The sequence below is a fragment of the Chelonoidis abingdonii genome, chromosome 18 (genome assembly GCF_003597395.2).
Source record: "Chelonoidis abingdonii isolate Lonesome George chromosome 18, CheloAbing_2.0, whole genome shotgun sequence".
NCBI lineage: Eukaryota > Metazoa > Chordata > Testudines > Testudinidae > Chelonoidis > Chelonoidis abingdonii.
The window spans coordinates 17012465-17032136 of NC_133786.1; the positions used below are offsets into that span (position 1 = coordinate 17012465).

General features: G+C 40.6%; 1 protein-coding gene across 4 annotated transcripts in view; it reads right to left on the reverse strand.

Moving 5' to 3' along the window:
• The window catches only part of CADM1 (cell adhesion molecule 1), a 294651-nt gene that overhangs the window by 11419 nt on the left and 263560 nt on the right, over positions 1–19672 (reverse strand). Inside the window, exons 9-10 of one of the 4 annotated variants that reach the window (XM_032796110.2) lie at positions 17257–17289; positions 5053–5106 (exon numbers count right to left, since the gene is read on the reverse strand). The exons of the other annotated variants lie outside the window; for them this stretch is intronic. Coding sequence (XP_032652001.1) covers positions 5053–5106; positions 17257–17289 — 87 coding nt within the window. The remainder of the gene's footprint in view (positions 1–5052; positions 5107–17256; positions 17290–19672) is intronic. 4 annotated transcript variants of the gene reach the window in all.

The window sequence follows — 19672 nt, forward strand, 5'->3', positions numbered from 1 at the left end:
CCCTCCCCCTTGCATAAAACAGCTGCCCCCACAATGAGTCAAGCTTCTTCACAGTAGCTTCTGGGGTGACTACAGGGATGGAAGCTTTCTTCACAACACTCCCAACTGTCACAGTGCATAGAAACTTTAGGTTCTGAACTTGGTGTCCAACACCGCATCACCAGGCCAGACTAGCCTCAAGGACTGTTTTTAACAATGCACCTTCACAGTGTTTCTTACTGCACTTCCATGCATTCCACCACTGTGGCTCATTAAGGCTCTATTTCTTCCACCTGGGGAACAGTATAAATAAAGCACTTAAAGAGATATAGTTTGTCCCACCTCTGGCTCAGGGAACAGAGTGTTTTACTCCACTGATTTACTGTAGCTGCTATGTCTATTTTTTCTGGTTTACATTCTGCTACGTAGACCAAGGTCTTAAAACATTTTCTGGGGGGAGAAATAGGGGGTAACTGACAGCTCTGAAGTTCCTTCTGTGCACCTTTGTACTGTAAAAGCAGAAGATTGATAGAGCCCTTTGTGTGTGTGCAGCTTGGCCGTTAATTTCGGCAATTGAGATTTACCGCAGTACTCCCACAAACATTTCTTAACAGTGCTTCCATTTCTAGGGCGAAATTAATTTTTAAGCTATGATGTGGGACAATTTTTTTAAGGTCTCTTTGTAGCTACCATACTACTCGTGTTTTTGCAATACACGGATTGTGCTGGAGAAGGGAAAACAAGTGATTGTTTTTTTAAAAACACTAAGCCCAGTAAATATCTTACTTTTAAAAGGTAAAATTAATGAATACCATTTTCAAAAGTGCATAAGTGACTTAGAAGACAAAGTCCCATTTTCAAAAGTGACTTAGGAGCCTAAGGCCCATTGACTTTCAATGAGATTTAGGCTCCTAACCTAAAATCACATTTGATAATGGGATTTCGGCCGCTAAATCACTTTGGCACTTTTGAAGATGTTACCCACTGTCTAAAAGGCATAACGTAATAAAAAAAGCCAGTCCATCTCTGCTAATAACTAGGAGGCTAAAAAAAACATTGACCATGAACATTTTCAAAGTGCATTTTCTATTTAAAGAAGTATAGTAGCTGGTCAACTTGCTTAGTGGTGAGTTTTATCAAGCTGCCTATGAAAATGGTATTAGCTAAAGCAGCGATGGGGTTTGGGATTTTTCGTGCCTGTCAGTAGTTTGGAGAAACGTGTCATGTTCATCCATAAATAGGGAAGGATTGGAATTGCTACCCGGATGCAGCAGGAATGGGTGATATTATTATTCATGATGACAGTTTAGGATTAAGTGTGCTATACCTACTCTAATTTATTGATGGACTGTTTAAGACAGGCGTTAACCTGTTTGTCTTGTATTATAATTGAATTTGGTCTCTAACTTAAACTAGAGAAATTCAAGGAGTTCATCCTTCTTCAATCAATAAACTCCTCTGCAGTGACCCATTTCAAGACAGCTTCATAAAAAAGACTATCTTGTTTTAATAAATTTAATCACTGACAGCTGCTCAATTTTTATTGGCTGTTTCTTCAGACATCTCTCTGTTAGAAAATGAAGCCACGCTTACAATCAATAGTAATTCATTAATCAGCATCCCCCTTGAACAAAGATGCTCATCAGGTTTTGATTAGCTAATCAAACCAGATGCAGAGGCTAGATGGTTGTTCCTTGATTGTTCAGTGTTTTACAAGATGGGTATCAACACTATTGAGAAAAATAAGACGACCATAATGCATCTGTGGGGAGGGAAACTACAATTTACTGAATTAATTTTACTGGATTATTACAATCATAAGCAAAAAAAATCTTAGCACTTGTGACAGGTGAGTGATTGACAAGACTATTGCTATGATACCCCTGATACTATGGTGCCAAGGAGGGACTGATAGGGGAATAATTTCATATGAGTTCCTGTGAACATAAAACAAATTATTCCACAGCAATAGGATCTTGTTATGTTACAGAGCAAATGTTTCAGTCATAGGGGGAGGGATAGCTCTGTGGTTTGAGCACTGGCCTGCTAAACACAGGGCTGTGAGTTCAATCTTTGAGGGGGCCACTTAGGGATCTGGGGCAAAAATCAGTACTTGGTCCTGCTAGTGAAGACAGGGGGCTGGACTCAATGACCTTTCAGGGTTCTTTCCAGTTCTAGGAGATAGGTATATCTCCATATATATTAGTATTTATATATGGGGACATATGTACCTCAAGCAGCGAAAGTCATACAGGCAACTGGAACCTGCCTACCTAGATGCAGGGGAATAGATGTATCATATAATCGTACTGTTCGGAGAACCCCTGGGGGAACTGTTTGGCAGGGTATGAATACCAGAAATTAATGGCATACTGCGCAAACACAGTTGCTGAACTAGCATTTAATGATGCCAGAGCTCATCAATAATTCTCAGTCTGGTGGGGCTTTCTGTTCAACTCTGGGTGCAATTCAAGGTGTGGCTATTCATTTTTGAAGCCCAACGTGCTTGAATGTTAGTTAGCCGCCAAAATGCTGGTCTCCCAACATACATGTAAAGGAGTTGAGACCAACTGGACACTCACTCCTAGGCCTTAGAACTGGAAGTTTGGAGGTTGGGCATTTTCAGTAGGTGGCTCTCAACTCAGAACTTAACTTTACCATATGTAGGAAAGCCTGAGTTTGCTGACTGACCTTCTGGGCATGACAGATGGCCCATCTGGCTACTCAGGGTATGTCTATGTTGCAATAAAACACCCACAGCAGGCCTGTGCCAGCTGACTCAGGCTTGCAGGGCTGGGGCTGTAGGGCTATTAATTGCAGTGTGGACGTTTGGACTGGAACTTGGGCTCTGAGACCCTCTCCTCTCGCAGTGTCCCAGAACCCAGGCTCCTACCTGAGCCTCAATATTTACACTGTAATTTTACAGTCCCATAGCCTGAGCCCCTCGAGTCCAGATCAGTTGACCCTGGCCAGCTGCAGGTGTTTTATTGCAGTGTGGACATACCTTCAGACTTTTGCTTAAGGGGTTAGTGTATGCTGGTTAATAGCTAAGGAAGGAGATGAGACACTTTTGTAATTCTAAGTGGCATTGATGACTAAAGTTGGTGGCGTTCATCTCTGGGCACATGTGCATAAGTAATAGAACAGTTTTAAAAAAGTCTACAAATACTTATAACCTACAGACCAAGTTCTCAAAACACATGGTCTGTTTTATATCTGCAAAAACGTACCATATGGGCATGTGCTCGTGCAAACAGGATGGCTTCTTACCTACTTTGTATGGGCAGCAGGTGTGTTTGCAATGGATTTTGTGAAGATTTTTGAAAATGTAGCCCTACATTTTAAAGCTTCGAATAGAAAAACACACCTATCAGCAGAAAATACGCTATCCTGTCAATGCCTCTAGACAGAATGAGTCACTGGCTGCATTGGAAGCAAAATGGGAAAATTAAACAAAATTAGTACCTTGTCCCTGTGCCAGTAAGTACTATCCATTCCTCAACAGCCTGCTACACTCAGTTTGAGAGTTTGTGCTGTGGTTAGGAATTTGAGAGACAGACAGCTCCACTCAAAAAGCAGCAACAGGAGTGATGGAAGAGATTCATTTCAGCAATTCGACTAGGGAATTCCTCTCTAAGTTATTCAGTTAATCGGTTATAGTTTTTTTGTTCTAATTAACTGTCAAATCAAAACAATCATTTCCCCTCCATACATTGATACATCACAAACACCTGATAAATCTCAGCTATCAGGACTGGCTCAGGCCTGAGGCATCATTATCAGCACCGCTGGGTTCTATAGCTGTTGTACAGCTCATGGGATGGCTTATTCGGATAAAATACATGGTAGTTAAATCATGTCTAACCACTTGGCCAGTCTACACATCTGGTGGCATAGACAAAAAGATGCAGATAAGTTTACTGGGAATAAAACAAAAAACTTTCTATGAATAAAAATAGTATAAAATTGGACTGTTTCTTACTGCAAAATGGAGAAGCATCAAATCAAGATGATGCCTCTGGGCAGCGCTGGTCCCAAGTACCTGTGAACCCTGCAGCCAGCCCCCATTAATAATTGCCAGGAGTCCCACAATGGAAGCCAGACTTAGAGTGGGTTTGCTTCGCCATGATTTTGTGTACCATGGAAGAGCCCCATTCTGATGCCATATGGCCCATTTCTTTCCTGGCTGCTTAAAAGTCTCACATGATACCTACAGCTCACATGCACTCAAGACCTCATGGCACAAATAAAAATGGGTCAGTAAAACAAACAATTAAAAGTGAAGCAGCTACAGCAGGTGCTAAATTAGAGTATTTGGAATATTCAGAAGGAGCTCATCTGACTGGATGTAAGTGAGACGAAGTGATTTAACATACATCTATGTATCATAGTTTATGTCTGTGTTTCAACTACATCCCACCCCCACCCCAAATCACTTGCTGAAGAGATGTTTGTTTCTTAATTTGTAACAGTAATGCCTGCATTTGGGAATCAGCAATAAAACCTACTTGTGCAAGTTGCTCAGTGTGCTGTGGAAAAAAGGTTCAAAGCATCTAATTAATTTACATTATAGCACGTGATAAAATAATTGTCCCCTTCTCTCCCCATTTGAGATAATCATGTCATGACAATTTCCCAGCACAACATGAAGTAGCAGGCAGGGTAGATTTAGTGCAAACTGCATTTTTATAGATGTTCATATAATCCAACATCCGGGAGTGTTTTACAAATCTAACAAAATTTCAACTGAACCATTCTCTAATTAGGATTAAAACATTATTTCAAGCCACTGAACTTACAGTTGCTGTTTGACAACCTGAAAGATGAATCACATCGTATTGCATACATTCCCCTGCCCCCATTCTGAAACATGTTAATATGTAAATGAATGCCAATATTGAGAGAGGAAAAAAGAAGCAGAAAACAAGTATATTTCTAAAAGACAGGCTTCTATATTTAATTGCTACACAACAGCAACTGTGCAATGCAAAATGGCCAAGATGCAGAAATCAAACTGGGAGCAGTATCCACAGATTGAACACAACAGTGTTTTACCTAATTACTCGCCCTTACCTGAGAGATCCCCATAGTTCAGTTCCTCTGCAGGATTTGGCAACCGAGTAAAGCCTTACAAGTAAAAACAAACTCGTTTTTCTTTATATTCCTCAAGGGACAACAATAATACACTTAACAATTGAGGATGGATTTACTGGGGAAAAAAGTGAGTCAGTCACTTGCCACCTTTGGATGGTTTGAATAGATTAGCTTGTAAATGCAGTTCTCCAATCGTCTACTTTAGTACTGATAGACTGTCAGAAAGATTCCTCAGTCTACACTGTTTAAAACACATGAAACATGAAGGCGAATGTTCAAAATCACTCATCCGTAACAGCATGCAAAAACCCTTCCCAAATCTTGATTATTAACTGTCAAATGGTGTGATTTATCACTTTATTACAGTTCTATTAGATTACACGTGTGTGTGCGTGTATATGTAAGATTTTATTTGTAGTTACAATACAAATTGAAATCCTTGGCCAATGTTGACACAAACAGCATTTTATCAATTTATGGATAAAAATGTGACCCTACCTTTCCATAATTGTTATTCTTTGAGGTGTGTTGTGCATGTCCATTCCACTGTGTGCGCGCGCCGTACACAGCATCAAGAGATTTTCCCCTCAGCAGTACCTATCAGGGCAGCAGGAGTGCCCTTTGGTGCCTTCCACTGCTGCATCCAGGTATACAAGGCCACACTGCCCCCATCCCCCCTTCAGTTCCTTCTTACTAGAAAGGCTCTGATAAGGAGGGGAAGGAGGGTGGGTCGTGGAATGGACATGTGCAACACATCTTGAAAAACAGTTACAGAAAGGTAGATATAAGGTTTTTCCCCCCTTTGAGCAATTGCACATGCCCATTTCACTGTAGGTGACTCAAGCAGGGAGAGAGAACGCACATGTGGGCCGAACAAACACTGCTACCTAGTCTCCAATTCAAGGCACAGGGATGTAGATACACCTATACTAAGAACCCATAGGGACACTACTCAAAGAAGAGTGTATGTTGAGATGGCCACACTGGGGCTATTAGAATCTTGCTTGACTTTGGACAGAAGCAGGACTGGATGGAAAGCACACAACAGACCTTCTCACCAGGGTCACAGGAATGCATTGGTCAGTGAACCTGGGCTGTGACTTGCTCAGGAACAAAAAGACGATTTTTTTTGTTTGCTCATATTGTAAACAGGTCCACATGGGGAGATCCCTGCTGCTGGAAAATGAACCTGGACACATTGGGGCTCAGATACCATCGTGGTGATTTGCAAATGACCTGCGCAGGCAGTATACCAGAGTGTTTTGAACTCTGGGAAGGTAAGCAGCTCTCAGTTTGAGAGAACCGGTGATGTAGAAATTCCAAAGGAGTACTGCCTCCCGGCATGACGTTGTTAAATGGGCTCCCTCTGGTTTGTATACTTAGAACACGGCTTCTGCGCTAAGAGTACCAACAAATTCCGCCCCTCGATACGCAGAAGGAACACCACGAAAGTCAAATAGATGGACCAAAGTGCCCCGATATTTAGATGGAGATTTAGATCCTCAAGAAATCAAAGGCCCTGAGTCTGAAGGGGACCTAAGTGAGCTCCCCAATCTAGATCCAATGCATCTGTGACTAGATTCAGAGACTTTTGGAGAAGCAAAAGGAAACTCCCTCGTAAACACTTGCAGGTTCTACCCTGCCCCAGGAAGGACAAAATCTGAGCAGATACTTGAACTACCAGGTCAACTGACGATGGGCCGGCGAGTACATAAGCGCTAGCCAACCCTGTAGTTCTCTGAGGCATGAATCTGAGAAACTTTCTGTGGCTCTGGTGAATCCCCACATGAAAATAAGCATCTTTTAGTTCAAGAGCAGTATACCAGTTCCTAGGATCTAAGGAAGGAATAACAGTTGCTAGAGTAACCAGCCGGAATTGTGTTGTCTTTTGCAACTTGTTCAGCTGCTTTAGATCTAAAATACGCCTGATACTCCCTTTGCCTTTGGGATTAGAAAGGAATGGGAATAAAATCCCTTCTCTTTGAAGGGCATGGAACTTCCTGCATGGGCTCCATGAGGAGAGGAGATTGGATCTCCTGAAGTAGCACGCTCTCGTCAGAGTGGTCCCCAAAGAGTGGCGAGTACAGAAATAAATCAAAGGGTGTACCTCAGTTCCACTGTCCGTAAGACCCACTGGTCCATTTGATGCGAGTCCAAACACACAGAAAATGGGATAGGTGACTGGAGTGGGGAAAGAAGGCACTGTGGGGAATAGTAAACTGCTCTTAACCAACGGGTCAAAATGATTGTTCAGGGGACCCAATCTGCCTAGAACTGGCAGCTGCAGAAGAGCAGGGAGTAGGAGGTCATCTCTTGTAATTTCTACTCTTTGTTGAGAAGTTCTGGGTAGGTGGCAAGAAGGGATGAAGGTATTGGGAAAGCTCTGGATGGAGTGGCTTTCTTACTGCCACTGGTGTTTAAGTCCCCAGAGACTTAAAGGTCACCCCTGAATCCTTAAGATTATGAAGCCTCTCCTCTGTCTTATCGGAAAAGAGCGTGAGGCCTTCAAATGTTTGTTGCACCTGTGGGGGAAGACCAGATGACTGCAGCCAAGATGAACACGCAGAGTGATGATCGAAGCCATTGCTCGAGCCACAGAGTCCACCACATTCAGGCTCACTTGCAAAGCTGTATTGGCAACAAATTTGCCCTCCTCCACCATGGAAGTGAACTCCTGCTTTTGCCTCATCTAGAAGCTTGTCTCTGAACTTCAGGATAGTTCACAGGCTGAAATTGTGCTGGCCCAGCAGAGCCTGCTGGTTTGCGACCCTAAGCTATAAAGCTTCCTTGCAATAAAGCTTCCTGCCGAACAGGCCTAGCTTTTTTGCTTCTTTTCCTTTAGACGCTGAGGCTTCGTTTCTCTCCTCCTCTAGCAGCAGAAACTACCAGGGAGCCTGGAAGAGGGTGATTGTAGAAGCGCTTGAATCCCCGGTGAAGGGACATAATATCTTCTCTCCGCCCTTTTAGCAGTGGTTGGCAGGGAAGATGGGGTCTGCTATAAAACCTGGACAGATACCAAGATAGCCTCATGAATAGGGAGAGCTACCCTAGAGTGTCCCCCAGAAGCTAAAATGTCCACAAGCCTGCATGACCTTTCCTGTACCTCTTCTGGTTGGAGATACAGAGCTGCAGCCACCCTCTTCAACAAAGTCTCAGTAAGCTCTGAAATCAATGGGACGGTGAGAGCTTGGCTCAGTCACTACCACCTCATCAGATGATGAAGAGGAGGCAGCTCAGGATTGTTGGGGAGGTCCCTCCTCCAACTCCTCCACAGGACAGTCCTGAGCACGCAGCTCCGCCTGCATGACTCTGGAGGAGGCAAGACTGACCTTGTTGCAGATGCTCCCCAGCATCTAGGTGTTGTGTAAGGGTGGGAAGGGAGCGAAGAGACTCTAGAACACGGAAGGAAGCCCCTAGGGTTCCAAAAGGTCCATTGATATGGAGGCAGGGCCCAGCTATGTGCAGATCATGGGTCCTTAGAGTGCTGCGGCTGTGGCCAGTACCATGATGGTCAGGCATCTCACTGTGGGTTGCTGGGCATGCTTGGGGCAAGACACTCATGATCCAATGGACTTCGTTACCTCAGATCACAGTGGAACAGACCCTATCGGTACCGGGGAGGCCAGTTCTGAGTCTGGAGATGGGGGTGTCGGTGAGATCGTTGCTGGCTTCCTCTAGATAGAGCCCTATGGAGAGGGGCAACAACTGCAGAAGCCACCAGTACTTAATAGTGCTCTAGGGTTGGAACTGGGATCATGTGCTTCCAACCCTGGTACCAGGTGAGATACCCAAACAGCAGGGGAAGCTGCCACCAATAGGTTAAGCAACTCTCTGGCTGCCTAGAAAGCTTCAGCTGTAGCCAGCACCAGAAAGGGCTCTGGAGTTTATGGTACCGAAAGGCATGCTGATCCTTTAGGGATTGGTTGCAAAGGACCTGTCCCAGCCACTGGCGCCAGCAATCCCTCCTGGCTTACTGACTGTGTTTGGGGATGCACTCTCTTTGAGGGCACCTTTAAGTTCTTGCCTCTGCTCAAGTGCCTTCACCCTAGACTTCGAAAGCCCCAACACAGGGTGTTTGGGAGACTCACATTTGTCTCTTCTTGTGCATCAGCAATGAGGATCTGCCTCTGGACTCCTAACAGGGGGAGCACTCCTGACTCAGATGTGCTCATACGCATTCAGAGTGGGAAGGTTCTGAGGGCAGGCGAAGCACAGATTCCACAAGCAGATACTTGACTCAGGCAGCCAGATTCTTTTTCAATTGGGGGTTTGAATCTTCTACAAACGTGACATTTGTCACTCACATACACCTCTCCCAGACACTAAAGGCAGATGGGGCTTGGGCTGCTCACTGGCACAAGACTTGTTACATGAGTAACAGGCCCCAAAGCCAGGAACAGATGCTTTTAGTCCAATACCAGGCTCGGAAGCCTACTCTAGAAAAATGCTACCCTAAATTTATTCTAAGTATGTACAAACACTACACTAGACTAAAAACTAATTCTACAGACAGTGTGTACAATGAAAGGAGGAAGGCTTGCAGATACAAAGTTCGGTGCTCCAACAACCATTACTAGCTGGAGGAAGGAACTAAGTGGGGTCGGGGGTAGCATGGCTCTTTGTACCTGCATGCAGTGGCGTGAGGCACCAAATGGCACTCATACTACTCCCATGGCTACTGCTGAGGGAAAAAAATCTTCAACAACTGTGCATGAGATGCGCACCTACAGAGGAATGGACATGTGGAGTCACTCAAAGAAGAGCACATTTCAAAACTGCAAAGCAGATGTACAAGCAGATTGCAGGTTCTATCTTCAGTGAAAAAATCTGACATGGAAAATGATTTTCTTTTTAATTTCAAAACTTGATCCGTTTGTGGAAAAGTATCCTCAAAGCTGATAAATCAGTTAGGCAGGATAAACCTCTTCTGTGACCTTTAAATACTAAGAGCTATTGCAAGCTACCACTACAACCCAACTAGATTTGGTTTGAACAGTTGTATTTTTTTTAGTGTGTTTGAAAAAAGATTTTTTGAGGGGCTGACGGGAAGCATAGAAAATTTAGTTCAGCAAGGACAATCTTTTTCTTTACTACTTTATTAAAGTGTCAGCACAAATAAAGTATCCGAAGGTCAAAGAAACCTATTTAATTAAGGGATAACACCCAGTGCGATGAAGTAAACTGGTACTTGCTGTTCCAAGTGACTGGATCCCAAAAAACACACACTCAGCTTTATATACACTAAGAAATAGTATGGTTTTAGCTGAACTGCTGCTGACCACATCAGCTGTGCATGGACAAGGGCAAATGATGGCCAGCATCAGATTACCTAAAAACTGCTGACAACAGATTGCTGCTCTTTCCAAGAGTGGACAGGGCCTTAGCTGTATGAGCAGAAATATCCAAGTCTCCTGAGATTTCATTGGTTGAAAGTGTGTCTTGCAGAAATGACTTTATCCACCATATAAAGACACATTACCATTATTCAAATAATAATGATAAATGGCCAACAAAAAGGACTTTAACAATATAGTTGCAAATCTCGGAAAGCTAATCCCTCTCATTTATGTGGTCCAATGAGTATCAAATAATGTTATATATGCTCCTTTAAGGATAGTTGCTATTGAAGAATGGCAAAAATGGAGTTTAAAGCTTATGTTTACTTCAAATTCTCTTCTGTGTGGAGAGGGATTTTAGGAAGAAGGTATAGAGGTGGTTTTTTTAATAATAAAGATGAAGATGTTTATACAATATTGTTGATCTGCAAAATTTCCCCATTAGAAAGCAGCAGACACCTCATTAAAGATGAAACTATCATTTTCAATGACAGTGTTTAAAATACACCACGTCATTTGGAATCTACTGCTTGAATTATCTACTAACGTAGAAAACCATTTAGATTAATGGCATGAAATTTGTTTTCGCACCACTGTTAGATTTCAGGAAGCTGCACATTTTTTACTGTAATATGATCATCTTTGTATAAATATAATTAGAGCTGACTCTCAGAAGAATTAGACATGCAAACCTGTACTCTGAAGAGCAACCATTCAATTTTTATCTCACTAAAATTGCTTCTGTACTGTTTCTCTTTCACTTAAAGGGAACTTCATTTTCTCAATAATGAAAAAAGGGCAATGTTGCATTTTTTATGAAGCAAAGAATCTTTTTCAAAAGGAAATTTAACAATTCAGCAATTCAGTTTCTACCTGCACCTGGTACACTCAAAAATGTCACCGAACAGTATTAAAACCTGTTGCGAGGCATTTTAAATATGGTAAATTACTTGATTTTTCTCATTAAACTTTCATATCGACTATTGAAGTCCTTTCTCTTCATTTCTGATTAAAATGTATGCTAAGTCTTCTGCAACTTCTCTAAATAAATGAAAGTTAACTTTTCACTCTGATTTTGCTGCCAAATAATAAAACTTAAGAAGGTGAAAACACCAAGTTACAAGTTTCATCTCTTCCAGGTACAGATATTTCAGTCATTATGTTAGTACAACATCTATTTATTCAGATTTATATTGACAAAATAACATTGTGTAGCATTCTATAAATAATCTCTAATCTTTAAAGCAACAATTATTTTCTTTCCTTATAAGACAGGAAATATCAAATTATGGCTCTATTTTATGTTAATCATTTCACACCAGTCTAAAGACATCTTAAAACATACGTAAAGATCTTTGTGACTTTTATTTAAATTGCCCCAAGGATTGGATGTGCAAGGTAACATTTTAAATTATTATGTTCACTATTAGAGTTATACATTAAGGAGAAAATTTTCAAATGGAACAAATAGCGGTTAGGCACCACTGTTTTCCTATTATGTCAATACAGAAGTCAGCATGAGATTGCTCTTTACTGTACTGTTTATATGGCCAAGATTCTCAAAAGTGGTTAGTGCTTTTGGATGGCTCAGTTTGGGATGCCATCTTAAGCCTGAGTTTCAGAGTGGGTAACTGTTAGAAAGGAAACAGTAACCTAACAACCCATTGGACATTTGTGTTACTATCAACATCAAAAACCCCTCACGTGCTACCAATTACCTATTCCCCTTCTTAGCTAGCATGAATATCTACAGTATTGAGATGGATAATATCTTTTTCCTCCCCCACCCTTTAACCAGACTTTGGTGTCACAGACATTTTATTATGAAATTCTGTCTTCCTGCTTTGTCAGCTTTAGGAGGGGTTTTTCCAACCAATTTATTTCCTTGCTATTATTTGTGGGAGTTCTGTCTGCACTAAAATGGTAACCTACTGTTCCCTGGCTAAATATTATAGCTGAAATGCCACTGAAAACTTCTCCTCCATTCATTAGCCTCTTCGGGGTATGCTTTTGCAATGTGTATGCTGTTAGCAGGATCTCTTGATTGAATTACAGTTCCTGAATGTTATTTTTATGTATTCAGATAAATATGTACACATGTAGAATGGATACACCATTCGTAGCGAAGTACAATGTGCACTGGCTTTTAAATTATTTTTTAAGCTGGTTCAGGGCTTGTTTAAAACTGACTCGAGGTAAGAACTTGAGAAAATTATGAAGTTCAGATATTGTCTTTGCTGTGGGAACACCGAGCATTGTGAACAAAAGCATGGCCTCAGATACACGCTTTCTTTATATAGGTGGTAAAAGCATGAGTTCAACAATTATATAGAGAAGTTTCTTAAAGGGTAAATGACCTATGAGGCTAAGCTCCTAAGCCTACCATGGAACAAAGACTTTAAACTGTTAAAGCAAATAAATTTAGATGTTGGTGGATGGGGTAGGGGGGAATGGATCCGGTCTATTCTCCAAAGTCTACGGGATTAGATGTTAAACTAATTATTTCTGCCATTGCTATATCATGGTCATCCCTCACATTAATTCTATTGATGCAGGGAATTGGGATTTCAAAATGCATGGGGGAGCTTCAGCCCCACTGGCACCATGAACTGAAAAAATAAAAATGGAAAGCTGATTTTTTTAAATTTTCAGTACAAGTCGTTAACCGCAGTGCAGCAGAAACACAAGCACTACTGCCAGCCAGGACCATGCTGTATTAGAGTTCTGATAATAAACAGTGCAGAGAAAGGAAAAAAAATGCACAAGAAAATTTAGTTATTTCATTGTTAAACAGAAGAGTTAATAAAGTTCGTGCTGTAAGTCACTCATGCATTACTGCTGCAAATTCTGTATCATGAGAAAATAGGAATGGCAGGGTTTTTTGGCTACTGTTTTACATGCACACGCACTCTCACACGCACATACACACACTCACACACGTGGCTCTCTTTTCCAGGTCTCTAGGATACACTCCAAAAATCATAATCACTCAAAAAAACCTTTCCGAGATTGTAGTTTTGTACGTCTCACTAGCTGTAAATTCCACTCTTACAGTCACATTTTTCTTTACTACCAATCTATTGGATTTAAATTTTTAATTAATTTTAAGTGTTTTTTGGAGAAAATCCATTTGGTTTTATATCATGCCCATGCATTTCTAATCATTCGTGTACATGCTCACTCAGATTGGTAAGGACAAATGGCCAACATACATAAACATCTGGTATACTCCATACACACTCCAGCAACACAAGCTTGGAAAGAAACCCAAGAGTCTTCATAGGGAAAAAAACACTTTAAGAGGGAGGTATTGTGGAGTTCAGGTAAATTTTTGAGGCTGAAAAGACTGTCAAAGCTAGTTTTCCTAACACATCTTGTCACTCAAGTTATTTCTGTGATAAGACCTGCCAACTTTCTCACCTGTAGATTAACATACTGAAAAACAGGTGCTTCTTGGTGTAATGGAGCCCTCTCAGGGCTTTCCCTAAACAGTTAACTATATCTACTAATAGCTTTAATTATTTAACAAATACTTGTTTTGCTGCAACTGTGTTCAATGCAATTTCCTTCTGCAGCATGAACACCACTATCAACCCTTCACAACAGTTATGGATTCAATGACTTCCTTTTGATATCTCTGGGGCTCCCTCCCACTAGCCCAGGTTCTCCCAGAGACCAGTGAAAGTGTTATTTCAGACAAAAGATGTCAACCTTAGTTTAGTTTACTAGTCCTAGTTTGCAGGATGGCAGACCCTTCTAACCCTCCCCACAGTGACGCAAAGAACAGCTTTACTTGCAAATGGCTATGATTTCAGATAGACACCAAAAAGGATGTTAGTACAAATTTTGGGCGTTATATATCCTACAACTAGACATAGTAAGCTTTTCGTATACAGATTCCTAAGGTTTGAGGCATGACATCCCCATAATATGTTTTAGTTTCCTATTTTAGCTTTAACATCAAGAGGAATTAAAATGGGAAAAGCCTCCAATCCATCAACTCTTCTCAGGCTGGAAAGTACTGATCAAACATCAGGAGAATCAGTAACCTAAAATCCTTACGGTGAGCGGGTTTCACACAATTCGCTATGATTAGTAGTGAATCAAACCGCATTGGTAAAAGGAAAATAAAAAAAAAGGAAGAACTTGATTTACTCCAAAGTCAAGCCAGGTGTATTCCCTGAATATCCTGCTCCGTTTCAGATGTTTCTAATATTGCCAATGGTTTCTACGGAAACAATCTGAAGCTTATGAGTTGGCAGATGTAGTAAAATCAAGGTGGAAAAGTCTTTCAAATATTTTGTTTTAAACTGCATGAGCAGTAGGACCTGTCTGGTGATCTCCTAAGTGCTGAGTGCACTATTATCAGGAGGACTGAAATTCAGGACTCAGTCTTGGCCTTACTCTTGTCTTAGCACCGGCTGGGGCACTTGATAAAGCTCATGCAGCCTCCCTATATTTCTATTGAGACTTCCAATTATTCAAGGAGCAGTATACACTAGCCTGGGAAAGGCACATGTCCAGACTTCTCTTGCCAGGGGATATGGCCTCTGTAGCACAGAGACTTTGATAATGAGATCAGGAAGGGAGGAGCAAGTAAACAGAGGCTAAATATAAAGAGATCCTCTGTGTTGGCCTAATTCTGCTCCTGAGAAGCCCATGTTAAAACTCCTAGTCAGCATTTGGCCAACACTGAGTGCTTAAGAAATACCACTCCTAATCTTTATGGCTACACATTTTTTTTGATAACTTTGTCATCCTAATTAGTCCAAGATATTTTTAAATTCCACCGTCCACCTGAAAGTATAAGGAATTTTAAAATGTCTAATAGAAAGTAATATCATTCACTCACAAATGACACAGAAATAAGCCTGGAGGGCTGAGATGACTCACTAAATCAGGAAATTCTGGATAAAACTGATTAATGACTAGGATTGAGATGTGGTGGAGCAACATTAAGAGAGGCATGATGATGCACTATCCCAGGAATCTGAAATGTAATATCTCAATCAATTTCTGAATCAGAGATTAGAGGTAGAAAAGAGCTAGTGTTAAGACATTCTGCACATCTCTGAATGTGCATTTTCTACAGCTGTAGAACTTTGCTTAGCCGACTTTTTCAGAAGCCCATAGTACTATTTCATCTGTATTTGCCTGTAGTTTTATTTGACGTTCTAATCTCTTGTATACCTCTAAATAGATCTCCTCCCTCAGTTTGGACACATCAAATATTGGTGGACTCTTATGTCTACCCCTTAGTTGTCACTTAACCCAATCACTGTATTCATATTTAGTTCTTTTAATGACTCCTCAAATGTTAATTATCCGTAGGTTCCATAACTTTTTGCGTACATCTGATCTTGAAAGTTTGTTCAATGTAGTCTTTGTTTTATGACATCATTTGGACTTTGTTATTTTACAATGGCTTCTCCTGCTGCAGCTGCTAGAAATGCATTCATTTACCAGGAGTCTTGACAAAACCACTGTAACGATGTGAAAATGTGTAGCATTTAACAGAAACTGTGATCATAATTTAGAGGGGGAGGTGGGCAGTGTATGAATAATATGAAAACGTCTTGAAAAGATTTCTTGAACAAATTGAAAAAAAAACGTATTGCAAATTAGATTTCAAGTTCTTGAGGACAAGGACTGTTTTCCTCCTTTTTGTATTGTATATTATCGTATTCATTTAAATCTCAGTTCCCCTCCCTTCATTGTTGCCAAAGATATGTCTCACTAGATGAGAAAGTAACAGAGGGGTAGCCATGTTAGTCTGGATCTGTAAAAGCAGCCAAGAGTTCTGTGGCACCTTATAGACTAACAGACATATTGGAGCATGAGCTTTCGTGGGTGAACACCCACTTCGTCAGATGCATCCGACGAAGTGGGTATTCACCCACGAAAGCTCATGCTTCAATATGTCTGTTAGTCTGTAAGGTGCTCTAGATGAGAAAGTCATTATTCCATATTATGGATGTATTGGCTTATCAAATTTCAGGGTGAAACATGTAACAGTTGCATTACCAACGTGAAAAAAGAATTAATATTCATCTCTTTACTCCCTCCAAAATATGGATTAGAATTCATTACAATTGTCAGGTTTGGTGTCATTTTGTTTTAAAAATAAGTAATTTGTGCCAAGCTCTTTGTATGCTGGAGTTTTGACCTGAAGTGAATGTTTGAAAATGGTTTAAAAATAGCGAACAAGAAAAGTTGTCAAGCTGATAGACTAATTTGAACAGAAGAAAAGGATTGGTTTGCTAGACTGCTATGACAATGAGAAGAGTTAGTGTTGGTGTTTGTTTTAAAAAGCTCTTCTCACAGGGTGATGATGAAAACTTTACTCCTGACCTATGAGACGAGAGGGTCTCCTATGGAACATTTACAGAATATCAAAAATATCACTTATCTCTAACAGATTTAAGGGAGTCAAGTTCTTCCTAAACCGAAAACACTACTGAAAATTTCATGCATCTCCTAAAAAATTAAACTTGAGTTCACATTTTCAAAAGCCAGATTTCTTTTTAATCTTTGATGTGATTGCCCCAGTAATAAGGATTACTAAAAATCAGTCGCTCCCTTTGTACTGCTCTTACATGCATGCCATTTCCATCAGTTTGGGGAATTACTGCTAGTCTAGGACTGTAGCAATTGGTGGTTAAACTCAACAGAAATGACAAGACTAGACATCCTTTCAAGCCTTAAAAATTATGTTATATTTATGAGATCAGTCCACTTGAAACATGATTTCCCTTGAAGACTACATTCCCCCTTCCCCTCCCCCATCAAGCTTGTCTTGCTACTCAGCAGTGCTGAGGAAGTAGATAAACAGGAATGTGATACCAACCGTGAACTGCCGATTCTGTCGTCGCCGTTGTGTCTACACACAGGAACAGAGGATTGGAGGAAGGGAAGAAACAGGAGGAACGGCATGCAAAAAAAGGGAAAATGGAAAAAATGGAACAGATAATATATGAGCAAGCTTTCAAAGAACATTGCGTGACAAGCAATAATAAAATGAAAGGCAAAAAGCATTTGAAGTGAGTTGCACTGTTTAAAGGACATGCCTTGAATTCAAAAGCTGTGAGCCTGAGGAAAACAGTAAATTCTTTGTTTTTCTAGAGTCTTGCCAGGAGGATATTTACTGGTGGTCAAGAGCTAAGGGGAACATGAAATGTGGGGAACACCACCAGTGTCAACTCTTTAGTTAAGTACTCCCAAAACACAGATGCTCAAAACTAGGACAGAGACCTAAAAGCCTGGAAATGGTTTCATGCATTCAAACATTGCCTTCACTCAAATCTTCCCCTCCAGCCTGTTCACCCCAGGTCCTTCATTACCAATCAGAAGTCAATCAATCAGCCTCAAGTTTCCCCTCCTCCAGTTGATGCCAAGAAACCTATAAGTGCTATAATGCACAGTTTAATTTCGGCATCCAGCTCATTTTAGGGTTGATCAGGAGGTAACAATTAAGCATCAGTGAGATGATGAGGACTAGCACACAGTGTTTTCACAGTCCATATTCACTCAGAAACACTTATTAAATTTGTAGGTGGCCTTTTTGCTTGATTTCTAATGAATCATGCACTGAGACATTCATTTGATTGAAAAGTACAAGTCTTCGCAGAATACTGGGGCGGCAAGTGGAGATTACCAGTTTCTCTGCTGAGGAATATCGCCTCATCTTTGATCCTTTTTTAGTCTTTTATGCTAAGCTCTGAAGAAAGCATTTATTTTTCAGGAGGCTGAGTGTCATGTGTTACAAGTTAAACATACTGCATTTTTTTCATCTAGCCTCAAATATATTGGTTTAGAAAACTTGCTTCACATCAAACTGGGAAGCTTTGTTAAAGGCTTTTGAAATATTTTTGGAGTTGCTGCTTAATGTGAACATATAGATAGTTGATAAAGACTAAACTGTATTTGGGATGGACTTCCTACCACCTTAGCTCTGAGAGTCCTGGGAATTAGATTATCTTCCCAAGATTTCCTATCCTACCGGGTTTATTTACATTGCAGCAACAAAACTGTAAATGGAAAATCCATCTCCATTTGTTGGCCTACACCTGGTTCTGCTTTCAGACTCTCATTAACTACGGTGAATGGGTCAGAAAATTGTTACCACATGCATTTGTAGGTTGCATGCTATAATAGACTGGTTATTCAGCATGTATTTGTAAATTGTCAATACTTACAAAAATATTCTCAAACTCTCAGTAAAGTACAGATGTACTCATTCACATCAGAAAGGGGCTTATAAGGACTACAAAGGCAATGTTTAAATGAACAAACCATAGTTAAAGTGCAGAGCAGCACTCTAAAACATATAATTTCTGTAAACTAGCCAGGAAGATTAGTTTTATAATTACAGTACACAATTTCACATAGGTGTTCCCCCTCAATTAACATGCTCTCCTCAGAACCATAGGAACTGTAGCCTTTCCACACTCAGAATAAGCAATAGGAAGCATGAAGGGCTATTCCTCTGTAATTTAGTTAAGGACAGTCTATGTTTGAATTTCTGGACCATCAGTGAAGACAAGAATCACACAAGGAGTACACAATACTTACAGATTCAAAGTCTGCATGCTTTAAATATCAAAGCAAAAAAAAAAAGCACAATTTAACAAACTCTACACCAAGATTTGCATGACAGATTATCAAGCCATCATTAATCTGTTCCCACTGCCAACATATACTGTTCTTATCTTGGTAATAAAATCTAACACGTACTTAATATTCTAGCACTCGTTCTCATGCTGGGAACTTTGGTGACGGCAGCATGGAAGCCTTCCAAAACAAAAATGAGAACAAGAGTGGGCCTTTATTCTTTTGGAAGCAGCACTGCGATAATGCCTCATTTTAAACAAGCAAATGGTGAAAGGAAAAATGGAGGTGGGGGTAGGGAGTGTTGTTTAGAAAAAATTACAGAACTGTCAACTCTTGAGATACCATCTTGGCATCTACAAACAGTCTCAATTTACTGTCTTCCTGAAATAAAAAAAGTTATGTCAGCATTAAGATTAAATAAAACTGTGCTAGAAGCAACCTTGTACTCATATGCTGGAAAAGATATTAGTGAAGAAACAGTGAAGTGGACAGTGCATCTCGCTTCCTCTTCTGGGGACAGAGACCAACAGCTTTACAAAAATAAAGTTCTCAAGCAGTTTATAAGTGAGAACAAATATCCAAGTCAAATAACATGTTTGCTGCAGCTGGAATGGTAAAGTTATGATTAGCAAATGGATTGGATGATTACAGCA